Source organism: Corvus kubaryi, unplaced genomic scaffold, assembly GCF_017639235.1.
Source record: "Corvus kubaryi isolate FWS band 111438036 unplaced genomic scaffold, C.kubaryi_AGA036_p1.0 77, whole genome shotgun sequence".
NCBI lineage: Eukaryota > Metazoa > Chordata > Aves > Passeriformes > Corvidae > Corvus > Corvus kubaryi.
In genome coordinates this window covers 1,037,215-1,057,545 of record NW_024582064.1, presented here as the reverse complement: position 1 = coordinate 1,057,545, position 20,331 = coordinate 1,037,215, and the positions used below count along the sequence as shown (strand labels likewise).

The 20,331-nt window shown below is 40.1% G+C and overlaps 1 protein-coding gene across 2 annotated transcripts in view; it reads right to left on the bottom strand.

Moving 5' to 3' along the window:
* Nucleotides 1-19,544, bottom strand: part of MGAT4D (MGAT4 family member D) — a 37,404-nt gene extending 17,860 nt beyond the window's left edge. The window contains exons 1-5 of one of the 2 annotated variants that reach the window (XM_042051951.1): nucleotides 18,945-19,544; nucleotides 7,442-7,603; nucleotides 4,787-4,927; nucleotides 2,875-3,008; nucleotides 685-731 (exon numbers count right to left, since the gene is read on the bottom strand). In XM_042051951.1, coding sequence (XP_041907885.1) covers nucleotides 685-731; nucleotides 2,875-3,008; nucleotides 4,787-4,927; nucleotides 7,442-7,603; nucleotides 18,945-19,035 — 575 coding nt within the window. In that variant the 5' untranslated portion in view covers nucleotides 19,036-19,544. The remainder of the gene's footprint in view (nucleotides 1-684; nucleotides 732-2,874; nucleotides 3,009-4,786; nucleotides 4,928-7,441; nucleotides 7,604-18,944) is intronic. The other variant, XM_042051950.1, reaches the window with a different exon arrangement.
* Between the last annotated feature and the right edge of the window lie 787 nt (nucleotides 19,545-20,331).

Here is a 20,331-nt window from a genome sequence, read left to right as displayed (position 1 = left end):
CTGCAGAACTATTGCAAAAGCCAAAAAGAAATAAAAAAAATTATCTGAGTGCTTAAATTGCTGTAGGGATTGTACCTTGGCAGTGCCAAGGACTGCCTCTTCCCCTTGTCCTTGCCACAGTACTCCCAGCTGAGCTAAACCTTCTGGAGGCAGGAAATGATGAATATTACTTAGCTAACAGCCTCAGTGTGAGGAGTCTTCTGGGGGAAACCCACACACAAAATACAGGGGGAAACCCTTGAGTGAAGGAGGATGTGCAGAAACCCTCAAATGAGGAGGAAAAGATCAACTCCCCCAGGGATCTTGTTCAAGAAAAATAAGAGCAAGCAGAACTGCAGGGCTGTGTAGTCAGTGGGGACCTAATACATGTAGTCTCAGGTGCATGAATTACATCATTAATTTTGTGGGGAAAAAGCTTAGGCAGAAGTAAATATTTATCAGAGATTTAAGCTGAGATCTTGACTGGTTAGTTAAAGCACATTTATCAAATAAGAAACGAAAAATAAATTGATATACATCCTTCTGTTCTGAATTTCACGGTGTGTTATGGCACACATACTGAGAGTGCACCTTTGCCTCATTACTGAGCAGTTCCATTTCAGTGTTGAAATGTTCTGATTCTTTCCATAAAAGCTCAAAATGTGTTCACACTGGTGGTTGAGTGTTACACTCTGAGGGACTTACCTGGTTTTAACACTTTCTGAAACCCTCTTAACATACTCTACATCCACCTAAAGAAAAGAAGGGAGGGTTTCATTAAAAGTCACCCATTCTTGTATTAAACAACACTTTGTAGGGAATATTTATACACAAATACTTAATTGTTATTCTCTAATTTTTTTCCTTCCAAACAAACGTGGTATGTTACAGCAGCATTTCTACTAAAGAACAGTACGGACTTTTCAAGCCAATGAAACTGTCAATGCAGTTCACTTTTGCTTCCAACTATCTCCAGCTGCCAATTCTGCACTTCGTTATTCACTGCTTTTGCAGAAGGCCAGGCTATTTTCTGGCTAAAAATCTGTTCAGCTATGCCAGTAAAGCACAGCCACGTAACTGTCAGTAAAAAGAGCTGTTTCAGGTTAATCATCCAAAAATCACAAAAGAGGCCTAGGGCTGATGAGAAAAAAATCACCTAAGCAAAATATTCTAAAGCCAGTAATACTTAAAATTTTTATTTCATTTCTTCCTAACATAACAAACTTACAACTCTTTGTTTGGAAATTTTGAGTACATTCATTGCTGCTGTTTCAAAAAAAGTAACAGTTTTAGTGTGCAAAACATCTGTTAACTACATTAAGAGTACAAAGTTTTATGGATGTGATTTCTAAAGCAACACAATAACTGTCTTAGGAGTTCAGATTTTTTCTTTAACTAAACAAATAATTGTTAACGATTATATATTTAATTTGCAGTAAGTAAAAAAAAAAAAGTGAAGAACTGTGCTAAGAAAAATAATACACAGAACTTAAAACTCACTCTCAGTCAATAAGTTACTCAAGCTTAACCCATGATGTAAACATTTACCTTGTTCTTTTAAAACTTTGTGGGAAAAAGGAAAGTGTGGATTCATGACCAGTGAACACACCTGTCCTCCTCTCATAAAAAAATGTTCTTATCACCTCTCATAGCAGCATGGTTATCTGCTCCAATTTACTGCATGGCTGAAAAAATGGAAGCTGTGAGAACATGACTTTTGGGTTGGGTAAAAAGGGAGAGTAATTCTTAGAATGGCAGTTTAATCCTTAATTGGCTGATATGGACTATTACTACAACCGCAGCTCCTGTTTGTTCAAAGTGTCACACTAGGATTCTCCACAGTGGGAAACTATTCACAAATTAACCCTTAAAAACTCACAGAATTCTCTGAAGCCCTGTAATAAGAAGTTTACCTGAATGGCAGCCAGGCAAAGCTCATCACTGCCAGGGCTCTTCATTGGGAAATACCAACTGCAAAGTAAGTTCAGCTCCTAAAAACTATGCTGAAGAGGAACTACAGCCAATACAACTGGTCCTCTGTACTCATCATTGTGATCCAAACAGAAAAGTGGAAGCCATGGCCAAACTTATTAAAGTGAACTATACTCTGTTTGACACTTTTACACCTGCAAAAGTGATGACTAAACCATAAAAAAAGCAAACTGTAACTGTTAATGAATACATGTATAAATTTAACGTCGTCTATGAAAGGAAAAAGAAACATGAAGAATAAATATGAAGTCTGAATAATTGCACAGTCTTTTTACCTTCTAGAAGCTTTACTAGCTAAATCCCTTCTGTAGCTTTTTTTCTGATGTAATCAAGATATTTTTGAGTGAGAAAAAAAAATGTATTTATCCCTAATATCTTACCTTGAGCATTGTTTACTTTCCCAAACATGTTCAAGGCTCTGAACAGTTTTCTTTTGCATGGGAAATGCCAAAACACATGCAGAAGGCTCCAATATGTCAAGATGCTTTGCAAGATATATGTTATCAAACCAGCAGATAAATAAATTGAAAATTTGTTAGACTAAGTTTATGTTCTTCAGGTTCTATAGCACTTTTCTGTGGAGAACTTACATTTCATTCTGGAAGCGGAAGACCTTACATTCAGAGATAAATAATGAGTTCATATGGTTTTGTTGGAAAATCTGACCCAATGACTGTGTTGGTAAATGTAATATGACTTTTTACCCTCAATCTTCTGCATTACAGGTTTTTTTTCCACAAACGAACATTGAGGCACTAACTGCTCACCATCTCCTCTAGCCCTGAAGAAATCCCTCCCAAAGGCCAAGTTAACAGTATTTTGCAGCCTCTCCTGCAATATTACACTTAGACATAAATCTCCATTTTGTCTAACAGCATTCTGCACCTTTCCACGCAAACTTACCTCTGCTATAAAGATGATTATTATGCAGTCCTTCTTTTGCTCTTCAGAAAGTTTGTACAGTAGGGAATGCAATGTATCAATCAGGTAATTTTGTTTTTCCCTTTTCACTGTAGGAATACCCATCACCAGGGAGACTGCAAAGAGAGAATGCCGCAAGCCACGTAATTTTAAGGGAAATTGAAATTACATTTTAATTTTGATTTGATGTGACCATGAAACTTGGCAACAGTTAATATTTCCTTAGCACTGTGACAGCATTTGCTCTACTACCTGGAAGGAGAGATACCTCCAGCTATGTTTAGTTTAGAGACACCTGTGTCTGTGTTATAAACACCAGGTCTAGATTTGAGAACTTAGAGATGCCACTACCTCTGGCAAACACGTAGGTGTTTGCTGCTGAGATTCCGAAGTGAGTATTGCAAAATAAGTGCTTGCTCTTGCTTTGGAGATCTATGTAGGAAGGGTTAAACCAACACTGCTCTAGTGAGCAGGTTCTCACAGGAAGTGAATGCTGTGTATCTCAGAAAGAAATCCAATTCAAAAATCCTTCTGAGCAGTTTAATTGATATGCATCAATGATTTTCATAGCATCAATAAGAAGAAAAGAACTAAGATGTTGTTGTTATTAAAAATAAAGGAACTGAAATTGTCCCTGGCAAAGACTTCACTAGTAGCAAATGACTCCACTGTGCTGTATTATATCATTAGACCATAAGCAGCATGTCTCTTTTTTCATTAGTATGGGCATTACTTAAATCAGTGGCCAAACATAGCTCAGTAAACCTGTGGAATCTTAGTCCTTGCAGATGATTTCCATTCTCCAAAATCTCAGAAGGCTGGTGAGGAAGCAACAGTTTGAAATAAAACAGTAGGTGCAGTTAGTGACTTGCTTCTCACTTTTAACTTCCATGCCAGTGTCAGCTCAAAACCACCAAAGTGCCAATGTTCCCTCCCAGCACATATCCTGCTAAACCACTGGGGTTTGTTTCATTTTATATACTGAAGGCCATCCTGTACTTATTAAACTGCAGTCTTGCTATTGTGATTTTCCCGTACAAATAAAAGAAGATTAAACATAGAGTATTTTTTCATTAGTGACACTGAATCTATGGGGCACTGCAGTGAGAACTACAACACTAGATCACATTGCTACAACTACACCTATTAATGAGAAGTCTGTAGAAAGTTATCCATTGTCATAAGCATGGTCCAGGGCTTGGGGTTTTTTTTAGTTAAATCAAAAATCACTGCCAAAGTTTCTTCATATAAAATCATCCTAAAGAAAAGTAAAAATTTCAACAAAATACAAAACTCAGCAGAATGGTTGACTAGTTTCTTCTTTGCTTACTATTTTTGCATGTTTCTTTTACCTGGCACATGACAGTTAGAACAATGCATTTAAAATTTGTATTATAGTTCACTGGAATTCATTATGATTTCTACAGGCGTCAGCTGATTTCTCATGTGGATGAAAAAGCTATATTGAAGATATATTAATATCCTTTAAATTATCACATCACCTTTCCCTTTGCTTCTCACATTGGCAAACTGAATGCATTGTAAATTCGCCTTGGCTTCCTCATCCATAATAATTTTGTGTGGAAAAAAATGTCAGCTACTGCATCTTAGCCATATGAATATATGATTAAAACAAAAAATAGTCTTGTTTTTCAATTAAGATTATTTTTTGTTGATATTTCAAAAGGTTTTCAGAATACTTTGAGATAAAGACTTGAAATAGGGGTGGGCATTTTTAAAGTACTTTTGCTATTGCTATTAAAATTCATTCAGCTTGACAACATTAGGAAGCTAAGGGAGAAAATACATTCCAAACTTTTGAGTATGCTTCATTGCTAGAAATTAATATAAAATAAAAACATATAGAAAATCGAAGCCAAACTTTATTTTCTACCTCCAGTTCTCTGTTGCCCAAAAATAACATTTGGGAAAATTGCATCTTCATATTCTCGAAGGTGAGGGAGATAGTAGTACACATTTGTAAGATGCATGGGGAGTTTGCTGGGGAAGTTTAATTCTTTCCACTTCATATCACCTTAAAGACACAACAAACGCAGAGGTACACATGAAGTAAAAAGCCAGCAGAGCAGCCTATTGCTTCACCTGTTTTGCTCAACTGAACACTGGCAGGTTACCACACACAATTCAATCAGAACTATTCCTCAGAAGTGATTATACGTTATATATATTACATTATAAGCTTGAACATCCTGGGAGCACCATCTGTATTTCCCTGTGTCTACACACTTGCAGGATTGAGTCATCTTAAAACACAGTAAGAAGTTATTTTAAAGGCAGCAGTAAAAAACTGTTCAGTTTGCGGGCTTTTTTACATAGTTGGCAAACAATTTTTAAATGAAAAGAAGCACAGATTCTGATTAATAACCTTCTTAACTACTTAATAAACTTAAATGCTTTCCCCAAAAAGTAACACATGGTGGTTTTCACAGCTTGAGCAAAAGTTCTCAGTTTATAAAAAGTCCTATGGTAAAAAGAACGACCATATACAGGCCTTTAAAAACTGTTCAAGAAACAAAAGGCTTATAGCAGTTAAGAGAAAAGTAGGGATTTTGTTTTCTTTACTACTTTAAAATAAAGATGAAAACAACAGAATGTTTACTGACTGGGATGGAAAGTTACTTTTTCCAAGAAATGCATCTAAGGTAACTCCCAAAATTTACCACCCTTCAAAGTTACATACGAGTATCACAAAAACCATCATCAGCTTTATTCACTCAGCTCAGATCAAGGAAGGCAGAGGCTTACTGAATGGGCAGTATTTTAAGTTTTTAATCTTTCAAAAGATACTCCCACTGAAAATTAGGACCAAAAAGAGATTCCCTACCTTACAGAAAACAGTTTTAAAAACCCCCAAACAAGCATACATGGATGTTATAAACGCATATCGTAATATTGGCTTCTCGCAAGTATTAAGGTGAATATTATATAATGTTAGAAATGCTGTGTGGATGTAGTTTTCTTTCTTTTTAGCAAGAATTTAGCAAGTGTGAGCGGGTAAGATAACCTCCAAGCGAACAGAGGATGAGGCCAAAGTGGCTATCAACACTCTGCCCGGGGGGCAAAGAGGCCCAAAGCTGCTATCAACCCTTACTGTCTGGGGAAGTTAAGAGGCCCACTCTACTATCAACTCTCATCTAGCGAGCCCAGGCCTAAGAATCAAAAGAAATAAAACCGCAAGGCAGAAAAATGCACATGCTCTAAAAAGGCGGAACCAAGGAGTGGCCATGCAGAACAGTTCTGGAAAAGTTTGAATATACATAAAGAACAGACAGTAAAAATGGTATAAAAAAAGGACTATCCCTGGGCATCAGGTGTGCTCTTGGCAGAGCTCCAAGGCACCCGGCCATTACCTCTTTGCTTTATGTGTCTCTTATTGTCTTTTTATTAAACTTTTAAATTCTCAGAAGAGAATGAACCTCGTTTTTCAGATGTATATATATGCCCAGACATTTGTGTATGAAAGAGACCCACAAGTCTTTCCATACTGTTAAGCCATTACATATACTGGAATTTTGCTGCATAGAAACGTTTTTTTTTAACCACCTTCACAACTTTGCAAGGACTTTCCTTCTTTATTTGGAAGTAGTACCTATCAAGTATTGGCAAGGGAGTTTAGTTCCATTGACTACAATAAACTTTTTAATTTTGGTTGCATAATGAAACATGGCTGGAATGGGAAGCAGAAGGGTAAGGAAAAATAAAAGGAAAATTATTCAATGATTTAAAAAAATTTCTGCCTTAAATCCTGTGAACTGACAGGTTTAATACTCTCTGAAATTTAGCTGGCTCCAGTAAGAATCAAAAGGAGGGGCAAAGGAAACTTGCAGTCTCCTTTACTGCTGTTTTGTGCATTAGGCAGTAACTCTTTGCCCACGGCATGTGGGGCTACTGGGGGCTGACAACATGACTCTATTCTAAAGCTCCTAAGGCCACCACCCTGCCAATGCTCAGCCCTTTGTTTATACACGTCTGAACAGTCCCAGTGAATTAATATTGGATAAACAGACAAAAACTGACAGGAAAGAACAGGAGAAGAAACAATTCTGACTATACAAAGAAGAAATGCACCTTGTTCCTTCTTCCCCTGTAATAGTCCTGGTTAATTCCCTATTTTAATCTGATTATCAGCCTGCTGTGCTGAATGAAAATAAGTATTGTTAAATGGTAGTTTTCAGTCGCACCCAGATTCTTTCTGAAGTTGGGGTATACTGTGAAATGCCTCCAGCACAGAGATGCCACTTCTAGTTTTCCTTCTCTCCCCAGGGAAGTAGCTCTGCCAATCTCACCAGGAAGGAAGGCAGATCCAGCACAACCACATCATTTATCTTAGGTGACAAAATCAACCTGTCAATCTATGGCATGTAACTACAGTGTGCAGATAGACAGAGATGTACAACAGCCTGTAAGGCAAGGTAACTAGTAAGTTCAGTTAAACAATGGGAAGAAGCCAGGTCACTAAACTTCACATATTGGCGTCCTTAAAAAAAAAAAAAAGCAAAAAAAAAAAGCAGAGATTACCCCTACAAACCTGTGTGGTTTTTTGTCATGTTCATTCTTCTTGCAATTATATGTTTAATTTCATCTAGGGCACTGTTCAGTTCGTGTGATCTTTTTTTATTTTCCTCTTCAGCATACAATAGTCTCTGCTGAAGTTCCAGCAACTGGTGTTGGTACATATCTAAGTCATTTCCTGCAATAAGAACATAATTTCTTTTCTAAAAGGTGATTTGTATGATGGAATGAAGTTAAAGAATAGGAGATTGTCCAGAAAATGACATCACCAAAGCACATAAAAAATAATAAAGTTTATTTAGGAGAAGAAGAAGTCTGGAAGAGTATTAAAAAGGTTGAGTTTAGAGAGCACAGCTGGGTAAAGGTAAATTGAGGACAAAACCAAGAATACGAAATTCATAATAAGGAAAAAGTCAGTGAAAGACTGTGAGTTGCAGGGGAAGGTGCTACATTTTTCACCAAATAACAAATGTTGATGACCCTTTTCACACTGAAAAGTATAATTATGTAATGGCTTGTCTTGTGTATCAAACACTATTAAGAATAAAACAGAGATGTTAAAAGCATCCAGTCTTCATCTATGAGTTACAAAGTGTCTGGAGTATGTTAAGAACTATTACTAAAGATGGTTAATGTAAAGCAATACTTCAGTAACATCAACCCTTCGCAACAGAGAGTAAAGAAAGTAGAAGGGGACTTCTGCTTCATTTTGGTCTTGCTGTGGTTTAGTTGGTTGGGTTTGGGTTGGTTTTTTTTTTAGTTAAATGTTGTTACTTAGAGACTTCTTCCATTCTATTTGTGGACTGTGCTGAGTCTTATCTGTGGCAGCTCTCATTTTCTAGGACCCACCATTGTCCCTCTGGAAAACTGAATTCCCAGGGATTCTAACCTGTAAAAGACACTAGAAGCAAAATGCAGAGGTAACACAAATTTGTGAGGATTTGCAGAGGTGCTTCAAACTGGAATTAATTTGCATTTTGGATAAGCAGGGGGTTTTATTTGCATTAAACACAAGTCCTTAATTTAATTGCGAACTGTGTGATTGGAAGGCTGAAGTTTAAAACATCTAGGAAGAAGGTGGCTAGAAAAAAGAAGGAAACATGTGGTCTGTATTATCATTATTTACCTCATTAAAATTTTAAAGTATATTTAGTAAAATGCCCATAAAATGAATGTTTCCTAAAATTTTTTGACACTCTTAAAAATGTTTTGACTCGCAAGAAAGGTGTTAGTATCTATGAGCATTTTATACTATGTAGCTGTCTCGGTTTTGAAAGACAGGTGTCTGCTAAGGAAGGCAGAGGCCCCCCTTGAAGTGGCTGATATAACCCCTTTTCCCTCCAAGTTATTATATTTTGAAATCAAGGGCCTTTAGGCAAAGATGTGGGAAATAGGAATAACAGTTCTTTACTATATATATATATATATGTATATAACCAGTCAAACAGAACAACAACAACTATGGCAGTAACAGCAAACACAAACCCAGTCCCAGCCTTCTCGGCTGCCGGGCCCTTTCCCCTCGGGTGCAGTTCTGCTCGCAGCCGGCAGGGGCGCTGGCGGCTCCCGGTGAGCAGGGCAGGTGCGATGGTTCCCCCGCGGCTGCAGGGGGCGCTCCGGAGCGAGCTCGGGGAGCACGTGGCACTGGTGGCCTGGGGTCCCGGGAGGGATGGAACAAAGGCTTCACAAACCCCTGGGCAGCTGATCCCGGACTCTCAGGAACAGCAGGCTAGAACGGCAGGCTAGAACGGCAGGGGCGAATGCAAATCCCGGGTGGCAGGCGAGATGTATCCAGATGGGAGAACCCCACGGAGGCCCAGGCAGGCAGGGCGAGCAGGGCTACAGCGTAGCGAAAAGCTCGAAGCAGCAGTGGGGCAGGGCAGCCACAGCTCGGTCTCCAGCAGGGCAGGGAAAGCGGCTTTTGGGGTCCCGGCGTTGTTTCCAGCAGGAAGAAAGAACGGCCAAAAAGAAAGAAGCAGCAGCTCCTTTCTCTGCAGCTTCTCTCTCCGGACGCTCAGAGCGAACTGGACCCACACCCAGGTGTAGACAAAGGAGTAGCCAGGCCCGCCCCACTTCCCTTTTTGTCTTTCTTAAGTACAGCTATTTGTCCCCTAGCAACATGCATATGGGAGAAAATTCCTTTAACAGGAAAACCTAAGACTAAACTAAAACCCCAACGGTAGCTATGAACATAAATTTAGCATTGCTGAAGGAAGGGGAAATCTGTGTTATTTCAGCTGCATGCAACAAGACATTTCTACTTGATTGAAATAGGCTTCCCTAAAAAAACTGGAGAATAAAATTAAAAGAAAACAAAAACAAATGGAAGGTCAAAACAGATGAAGAGTCTATCTTTAAACAATATAAAATAGATAAAATAGATTAAAATAGATTTCAAATTTTAAAAATCTGTCACAAGGCATCAGGCTACAGAGCTAGAACACCAAACAAGCTAAATTTTTGGTATACCTAAGGAAGATCCTTTTCATCAGCTACCATGTAGGAATACACTTTTTTGTTTATGCTTTTCTTTTGTAGCTGTGTTTCCAATGCCATAATCCAATCTTTAGGATTTTTTCCTTCAGAATGGATACGAATAAAATGAAAACAGAAGGTTTAAGCTGATTTAGGTGACTGACAGATAATCATCACACCATTTTCATAGCAAGAAAGTGATTCCAGATAGAACATCAATACATGTAAACATAGTGGAGATTTATCTTGCAATTCCAAGACAAATTCAGAAGTATAAGCTAAAGATACAGTCATGGGTGTGAGGTTTTTTTTAAAATTCCAATTTCTAGAAGGAATTAGTAAAGAAATTGCAGACAAATTACAACATCATAGTCCCTCTCTTCACAATCCTCTCAGCTATGTAGTGTCAGTGTGACTCAAAATTACCAATGCCACCACTGGGCTGACATTTTGGCAAGCACCAAGTAATGGCAGTTGTATTTGCTTACTTACAGGTGAGCCTACCAAAATATCACAGGTGCCTCTTGGAAATAAAATGGTCAACACTCAGCTATCACTGAGTGCACCCAAAGAAGCTGACATTTGTAATCTGCCTTATCTATTTCTTCAGGCCAGAAAAGGGAAACTACATTTTTAAGTCTTTCAGAATTGAACCCTCTGTTCAGTCAGCAATTACTAAGATTCTTAGTAATCCCTTGATTTTGATAGCTCAGGAAGCAAGGGTTTGACACAAGGAACATAATATTCACTCACCCTTAGTGAAGAATGAATTTGTTATAAAAATATATAGTTTGAAATAGAACATTAAATGTTCTAAATTTTACTAGAGCACATGTAAATAAGCAACATTAACTATTACTAAACATTTGGCAAAAAATGTGTGTTTAGAAAGCAATATGAAGCTAAACACACTAAATATTTCAACAGTCATTAAGTTTAAATGGATTTGTGTGTGTGTATGTGTAAAATGTTCTTTCAGCTTCTAATGATCCACAGAGAACTAAAACAGCTGCTTGCAACAGATTGCTTAGAAAGATAGAGGGCATTTTTACAAATACCGTGCTTTCTGATAAGGAGGGCCAGGGAGACGGAGCTTTGGGTGCAGCATGAAACATTCTCTGTGCCCAGCAGCAGCCTGACTTGGCAATGCCTTGTTTAACAATGGTTCCATCAGCAGTGAGGAGTGTCAGAATAAAACCAGAAAAGAGCGAGATGAGGACATACAGCAAAACTACAAAAAGCAAATGAAGGTAAAGGAGGCCCTGCAGAGAGACCCCAACAAAACAGAGCTGAGCAATCACCATAGGAAGTTCAGCAAGGGCAAGTGCCAGATTCTGTACCCTGGGATGGGGCAACCCTGGATGTACGGACAGACTGGGGAATGAGAGGCTGGAGAGCAGCGCTGTGCAAAGGGACCTGGGGGTCCTGGCTGATGGAAAGTTGAATGTGAGTCAGCGGTGCCCTGGCAGCCAAGAGGGCCAGCTGTGTCCTGGGGGCATCAGGCACAGCATCGACAGCTGGGCAAGAGAGGGGATTGTCCCGCTCTGCTCTGCACTGGGGCGGCCTCACCTCCAGTGCTGGGAGCAGTTTTGGGTGCCACAATATAAAGACAACATTAAAGCCATTAGAGAGGGTCCAAAGGAGGGGTCTGGAGAGAAAGCCATATGAGGAGTGGCTGAGGTCACTTCGTCTGTTCAGCCTGAGAAGAGAAGACTGAGGAGAGACCTCATTGTGGTCTACAGCTTCCTCGTGAGGGGAAGTGGAGGAGCAGTGGAGGGGCAGGCACTAATCTCTTCTCTGTGGTGACCAGTGACGGGACCCAAGGGAATTGCATGAAGTTGTGTCAGGGGAGATTTAGGTTGGATATCAGGAAAAGGTTCTTCACTCAGAGGGTGGTTGAGCAGGTTGAACAGGCTCCCCACAGCAGTGGTCACATCACTAAGCCTGGCAGAGTTCAAGAAGCTTTTGAACAACACTCTTGGGCACATGGTGTGACTCTGTGCAAGGCCAGGATTTGGACTCAATGATTCTTGTGGGTCCCTTCCAACTAAGCATATTCTGGGATTCTATGTAAAGGCTGCTTCTCCCCTTGGTGAGCTGCAGATGAATCACTCTTCTGGGCTAAGAGTGGTTCGCTGAATTTCCCTTCTAGGAAAAGTCAGTGGGGCTACACTGGCTACAAGCCATGAGAGCAAAAAAAGACCCAGCCACCTCCCAGACATAGTGATAGCACTCAAAGCTTTTTCAGTGAATTTTCGGCTCTACTGTAGCTTTCCTCTGACTGTTAACTACACATTGGCATATATACCTATGGATACTATAATTTTAAGATAACAACATTTTAAATGGTTTTAAATGCACTCTTGTGTTATCTCCTAATAGATACATTATATATATAACTTTCTGCACTGCATATTGAAACAGTTTAGAAACAATACTAATCTCTAAAGCAAATACTCATTCTAAAAGCCAACTGATTATTTCTCTTAGCTCCACACACATATACTTCCTCTATGATCATAAATGCTTCCAGTCTCATTAATGATTTCTGGCAATATCTAAGAGATGTGGAATAATTCATCACTATCTTGTCCGAACACTCAAACAGAAAAGAAAATAAGAGGAGAATTTGGAGTGGCAGAAAGGAGGGAAGAAAACACTTCAAAGTCTAGCAGTGAATCTTGTTCCCATTTCTTGATTACAAGCTACACTGTTTATCATACCTAAAGACTGTTTCTTTTAGAAACTGAAATTTCATTAATGGCCTCCTTAAAAGAAAACTATATAAGCACACTAACTGCAAAAGATCTTGTCATACTCTGTGCTTGGAACCACTGCTCAGCTTAATGAGGCATATTAAACCACTGAGGCATGCATTGCACTAATAACTGGCAGTTTATTATCTCCCCGTAACTGATCTGAGAGACCTTTTTGAATCTTGTTACATGCTTTGCATGGTCAGGTTTTGTGCTCTCCAAGTAAGGAAGGAAAAAAATTCCCCAAACAATGCCTCTGTCTCAGGTCAGAGCAGCGAGTTCTTAGGCAAACACTTAAATTCAACAATGTGCATTACCTTTAACTACTTTGTTTAGAGTCTTACAGCACAGTATTATTTGTGTCTTCCAAAATGTTTGAGACATCTATTCGCCTTTGACAGTGCCTACATCAGGAGCTACAAGGCAGTGGAGGGACTTTGCATTAACCCAGTGACATCAAAGAAAACACTGTGCCAGCAATTTGGGGCAGGGGAGATAGGGTTCCTCTATTACCATACAGGGCATACTGGGAAGAGAATCAGAATACTTCCAGTATTAAAACAAACACACACCTTACAGAATTAAAGGCAGATCAAAGTTAGTAACTGGATTTTAAAAACTCACACCATTGTCTAATGAACATGGACTTGGGTTTGGCATAGAATACTTTTTACTGAACAATTTACATACTGTATCTAACTGAAAATAGATAAGCAAACTTGTTTCAAAGAAAATACAATTTAACTCTAATAATATTTTCTTCAGGCAAACAGTCCTCATTTTTGACTCAAGTCTTTCCCTACATTAGAATGTAGTTAAAAGTGATCTTAAAACAGTCAGAGCATCACCATATAGGAAAGCAATACTATTAAAATAAGTGAAAAAATATAGACATTGAATGGATATTGCATGGTGTTTGCCCGTAATTGATATACTTCGGTTTTAAGGTAGTACTCATTCACTTCAAGCAATGGCTATTGCTTTGTTCTGGTTGGTATTTCAAATATTTTACTTCTCTTCCTGAGGTAGCAACAACTACTAAATTACACATACATTTAATTAAATGCCTAGCCACTAACTAGGGTATTTCTAGGCAAAACTCTGTTCCTCAAGACTCAATATACAACACTAGGAAAGCATGAAGGTCGTATGTTTACACTTAAGTACAGGTTATGACAAGACACTGTACAGCAAACAAAGAGAGGTCTGACATGCTCCCTTATCCCTTTCTCTGCAAAACCCAACAATAACTGGCCTCCTTTTTGTACCACAAGATATATGACTAAGTTCCTCTACTCTTTAGGCACTCTCCTGCCTGAAATAACAGTAAGGACCAGCAGACTCTTCAGTTAGTAAATTACACACTTAGAAGCCAGTAAAACTACAGAGCTTTTCTAAGTCTTGGATACGAATTTTGATATAAAATTTTGCATCAGGAAATACTAAGCTTTAAGTGGACCATTCGAGGCTGTTGTATGTTGGCTTTGTTTTGTTTTGTTTTTTTAATGCCAAAATGCAGAACTACACAAAGAAACTGAGTAAGCTATTGATGGACTGGGAAAAACTCTTTCCTTATCACTCTGTGAATTTCAGCCACATCCCAACTGCATGTTGGGGCAAAACCTGAATGTGCAATAAACTCTGTTTGCTCTCAGTGTCACTGGAAGGAAATGTACACATGAAGGGAAGACATAGCCTACCAGTCAGCTGGGACAGCTGGGAAAAATGGTGATTAAACACAGTCTAGCAGTCCTAGAGAAGACAGGAAGATTGGCTTCTGCATGTTCAGAAATCGGGATAAGCTGTATTGGCTGAAGTGAGAGCAGTGCAATTCAAGACTTCCTTATCAAATCTGTCAATTTGCCACTATTGAATTGAAGCTTTGAGCCAGAGTATGCCAGTTGGGACTGGACAGGAAACCTGCAAAGAACTCCATCACAAACAACAGAATCTCCTGGAGACCTGCACTTGGCTGCACAGCTGAAACAAAGAATCACACCATAGGCAGAAGATGACTGGAAATACAAGAAATGTGTAATCATGCTGTCTGGGCTAGCATGTACATTACTGTACTTCAACGGGGAAAAACAATATTTCATCAGAGATACCTCTTTAACCCTTTGCAATGATGAAACTCCCCCACCCACCCCCGATTTGTGGAACAAATTAAAAATGTAGATACCAAAAAATTTGGTGATCCTTACATATACTTCTGTGAATGTAATCATATGAACAGTTTCTCTCTTGTTCATTGCACCTCAAAGGAATAACTAAAGAAATTCAGGTTTCACAATGTTTGACTCAACATGTATATTTTAACATGCCTAGATCCTTGTGACAGCATATTTTCAGCATCAATTTCTCCTAACTTCCAAGCAAAGCTTACTTTTAATTTACTTGGACAAAGTATCCTATAAATTTAGGTGAAGAGGGCAGCAACATGTTACAAATCAATTCAAAGAGATTTAATCTTGTAACTCTTGAGAGCATCATGAAGAAGCACATAAGAGATGGTCTGATTTACCTCGTTGCTGTGACTTACAAAAAATTCACTGTTATTCAGCAAACACACCAAAATTTCTTTTTATTCAGGAATACTGTTTCCTCTGAAGAAACTTTATGTAAATTCATAACAAATTTATAATGTGTTTTTGCCTTCTGTTTTTCAAGTGGGGGAAAAAATTGCTACCTCCTTAGACTTACTTTATTATTTTTATATCCTGTGATTTTTTAAATAGATTAGTATTTACATGGAAAACAATAGCTAAAACTGTGTGAGAAAATCACTACATATATTGTAAATGGTATACTATTCCTCAGAACTACAAATCTGTATGAAGAGTGTCTTTATGAAAGCAAACAATTTTGGTCAGATAAATTAACATGTGAATTGTAACTCAGTTTCACAAGTAGAAACATCTGCATCATCCTAACAACAGCCTTTCCTATGCTCAAATACAAACTGTTTGCTTCAGACGGGTTTGGCTTGGGGCCTGGGGAAGTACCAAAAATTTCACAGCAAAACCACGCAGGACATGGAACAGGAATTGCTGCAGCAGCCCAGCTGATTGCTCACTAACAGCAGCTTGTGTTCACAAGCACTCCAGAAGATGCTGAAGGAATCACCACGCAACTTTAGACACAGCATTAGCTTTTGCTGAAGATCTGATCATTACCAGTTGTCTTCACAATTACTTTTATCTTTTTTTTTTTTTTCCTGGCCGCAAAAATATCAGTATATTTAGTATGAAACCTTTGCTTATATTTATAAAGCAATGGGAAAAGTGACTATAAAAACATCTTCCTAACCATAGTTAAAATATATACAGTCTTATCCACAATAACTGAAATCTAGTGACTGTGGTAGATTCTGATCTTTTATTTTTAAGTGAATGAGTGAGGAGCATCTTCCCTGCTATGCCAGTTTAAGTTACGTGTACTCGATTTTAGTCTCACAACTCCAAGTCAATACTCAGGCTACACATAATAGTCAGAAGCAGCACCAAAGAGCCAATTACTTACTGCTGTCATTGACAGCAAATACATTTCAACTCAAATCTCTCAAGCTACCTTTATTGTAAGGCATTGAAAGGTCACTGGCTTAAGCTATTGATTTTTATTTGCACAGAAATCAGGAGAGAGCCAATATCCGATTTAAACTTCAAATATTCAAAGGCTGAAAGGCTCTGAGACTGCGGACAAACTGAACAGGGCTATTATGTACTTTTTATGTTATAGAAGTACTTAAGACCACTAGTCCTAAGCTCGGGTGCCCCGTCCTAATTGTACAAAGATTATTTACTATCCCAAAATCACTGCTATCCAAGAAACAATTAACTAAACAGAAACCTGAGGTAATACTTCAGACTACTGCTGCTTAGTGTGATAGACTGTAGTCAAAAATCAAGAGCAGTCTAAACATTTCAATGGGCAGAGCAGAGAAGTTAACAAAAGTAAGAGGAGATTTAACAAATGTGTGGAAGAAAATGAGCCAGAAAACATTTGACAAATGAGGGAAAGAGATGGAAGCTGACAAGCTGCAACAGTACTTGACCTTACAGTAACTGGTGGGCTAAGTGAAAAGGGCATTAGAAAAGAAAACACACATGGTAGTTTGAGATACACCAAAAGTGGAAATTCCTGTAGTGCTCTAAGCATGGCAGTGGAGAGTAAATTCAGCAGTGCAGAAAGAAAAAACAGAGGTTTAACAACATCTAAGCAGAGATACCTGCCTGTTTTCAGAACAGAAGATTAAGTTCAAACCACTTTCTTAAACAAATACCCTGTGACAACAACAGAGCATTAGTGGGTTTGTTCCCAATGAGTCTCTCTCTGTGAAAAAAGGTAACAACCTTTGTTGTTGTTACCTATGGCTGGCTATTCTTAAGGTTTTCTGGATGGGTAGAAGGCTTGTCTTCTAACACCCCTTGAGAGCAAAGACTATATTTTCAGTAAAATAAACATAATACAAAGTCATTCACCATGTACTGCTACTTTATCCTTTAGTTAATAATATTAACTATTTTATTTACACATTTTTGAGATTTACCAAGCTTCAGAGGGTCTCTGAAGAGTACATATTCACATATGCAATAATTAAAAGTTTGCTAAAAAAACAGGTGCTAATAATAATAGTAATTAGGAAAATTATACCATCTGAGAGGAATTAATTACTCACTTTGCTGTGGAGGAGGAGGAAACTGTGGAAAGAGAAGTTAAGACAACACATATACACCACAACACACATTATCCCTCTTCCCCCAAACAAACAAACAAAACATAAACAAATAAAATCCCAAAGCAAAACAGCCCATCATGGAATGTCATCAAAGAAACGTCAAAAAGAAAGGGAAATGAAAATGGAATATCAGTAATGAGGAGTCCCAAAACATGAGCCACAAGACAACACGATGGTAACTGCAGATTGGATAAATGCTTTCATTCTGACATCTCTCGGGCCTTAGTCTCCTAAGACACTCCCTTCATTTTTCCTTCCCCACTCCTAACAGGAGTGCCACTGAAGAAAACATGAAGTGTTGTAAGGTAAACAACCATATAACTGACCAAAAATGTTAAAAGGCAGGAGGATCAGCACACTATTCAATATGCCATTGTGGGGCCATGATCTCTACCACCACTTCTATTTGTTACAGGAACAATTAATATAAACAAATTATCTGCTAGCACAAATTATCTGTGTTCATCCCAGAAATTACTAATTGGTTTATTCTTATTCTTCTGCACTTATAAAACCAAACCTATTGTAAAGGTGTATGTAGGAAGCACTCAAAGATCCACTCTCTCTCCCTTACCCCAAACCAACTACCCCCTCACCCGTAACAAGCCAAGTCTCAGAGATACTGTTTGGAGACACCTTCTCATTTCTTTTTGGAAAATACCATCAGTTTTATCTTTCCCATATTGGCTCAGAGAATCTTAGACATGGCTTTATGTAGATCTATCTGGCATGTACCACCTATATAACCTATTAAAAAGACATTGTGCCATTTTAAAGTTTAGAAATAAAATACAAAAATTCAGGTAGTTTTCTCTGCATTCTGGTCCTGGAAATATGCACAGGAAAAAGTGACTGTACGTTAAGGAACAAATACAGTTGCAGGATGGATAACGCTACTTTATCCTCCCTGACATTAAAATCAAAACCACTTTAAAAGTGACAGCCACAGCAAACACATTTAGATTTTTCTTTCCATCTTAATGCAAGATGCTTGTTAGAAAAAGAGTAAGAAGAAAAGGAGAAAAAAAAGAGTTAGGAAAAAAGTTTAAAAGAAACTTTTATTATTTCTTAAATTTAGGGTTGTATTTTTAATAGGACAAGTACGGCCCAAGGATCCAATCCTGTAAGCTGTTTCGCAAGATGGTGCTTGGGTGCAGTTAAGCCATGACCCCGGGGGAACAAGGGAGACCCGCAATCTCAGCCTTACACACGGCCGAGCTTCGGGGCCACGCAGGTTCGTCATTTACCCAGCAAGCCCGGAGAGCCGAGAGGGTCCGGAGCTCCGGGAGGGGATGGGGCGACCCGACGCGCTCCCCGCCGCAACCCCGGCCGTGCCCTGCCCGGACTCGCCGCCGCAGGGCGGGACGGAGCCGCACGACGGCCGGGACGGCCCCACTGCCCCCGCTGCCGTCCGGCGGGCGCAGCGGGGCGGGAGCCAGCGCCTCGCTGCCCCGACGGCACGGCGAGAGGGGCACAGCAGGTGCCACCGCGCCACTCGCCCTTCGCGCCCCGGACGGACGGGACGGGGCGCCCCCGCCGCCCACTCTCACCTCGGCTCCCCTGCCACACCGCGTACCACAGCAGGGGGAAGGCGGCGCAGAAGCACAGCGCCGGCAGGACCTGCCCGAGCCGCAGCCGCATCTCCCGCGGGCGCTGCCCGCACGACCCCCACGCCACCGCCGCCGCTTTCGCCCGGGCAACGCGGGCCGAGCGTGTTCGCGCCGCGCCGCGCCGCCCTGCCCTGCCCACCCCCTGCGCCGAGGGCCGGGGCACGTCCTACCGCGCTGCTCTCCGGGCGGGGCCGCCGAGTCCTCCCGCTGCACATCGGCGTTCCCCGAGGAGCGGGGACCCGTCGGTAGGGACACGCAAAGTGCAGCGGGAGCACCCGCTCCTCCCGCCGCCCGTCTTTCTCCCCGGAGACACCGGCCTCGTGAACGAGCGCCCACGCCAATTCCCGCTGTAAAGCCCCTGGCAGAGCCCTCCCCTGCCCTCAGTCTTCCCGACGCTCGGACCCACACTGAAAAACCTCTTGACTGCGGCAAGTATAGGCTGTGTTTTCACGGCAAAAACGTCTCACGACCGACAGTTCGGCAGGTGCTGTTTAGCCCAAGTCATAACACTGAAAGTAGTAAAATGAATGTGTCTTTACAAACAGGTGCTGTGAATCTGCGTATAAATAGGGCCAGAGACTTGTAGATAAGGAAGTAACGGGAGAAACGATCAGTTTCAGAAAATGTTTGCTAGGGACTATTGCTCAGCCAAGGTCGTGCTAAATTCCCAAACTTTAGAAAGAAAAAGAATAAAGACTTAATAGAACTATCTTATGCAAGGCGGGGGGGGGGGGGAAGGGGGGCAGGGGGGGAGTGTGCATGTTGAGGGGGACATGTAGACGGAGAGTCTGGAAGTCTGTACTTTCCAAGTACCTCAGCCAATGGGGATAGGGAGAGGGTGATGTAGCTGGGAAAATTAGGATAATAAGGGGGCCATGTCCTCCCAACACTTTGAGAGATCCCATGGGAAATGGCCTCTCCCTTTGTTTATTGATAAAGTTACAAGGACTCCTCTATCTCCTTTTTGGACATAAACCTCTGGTGATGTGAATTTTTTCTGCACAACATTGTAATGGTTAACCTTATTTTGCTCATTTAAAACCAGTGGGGCATTTGTTTGCATATTGCTCGTAAGATTGTATCAGGAATCCAAGCTGTAGTGTACAATTAATACATGCGTTTAGCACAGTCATAGAACCAGGTGAATAAACCAAGCTTTTCAGTTTACCTTTAAAGAGGAAGGAGGGCAAGCAGCTGCAAAATCTAACCTGATGGAAGTCTAATGGTACACTGGTACCTCTACACTGGTAAAGGTACTATACTTCAGCCACTGTACCTTGCTTCACACATGTGCCTTTCCATTTAGGCATGCACACCTGTTTGCCTT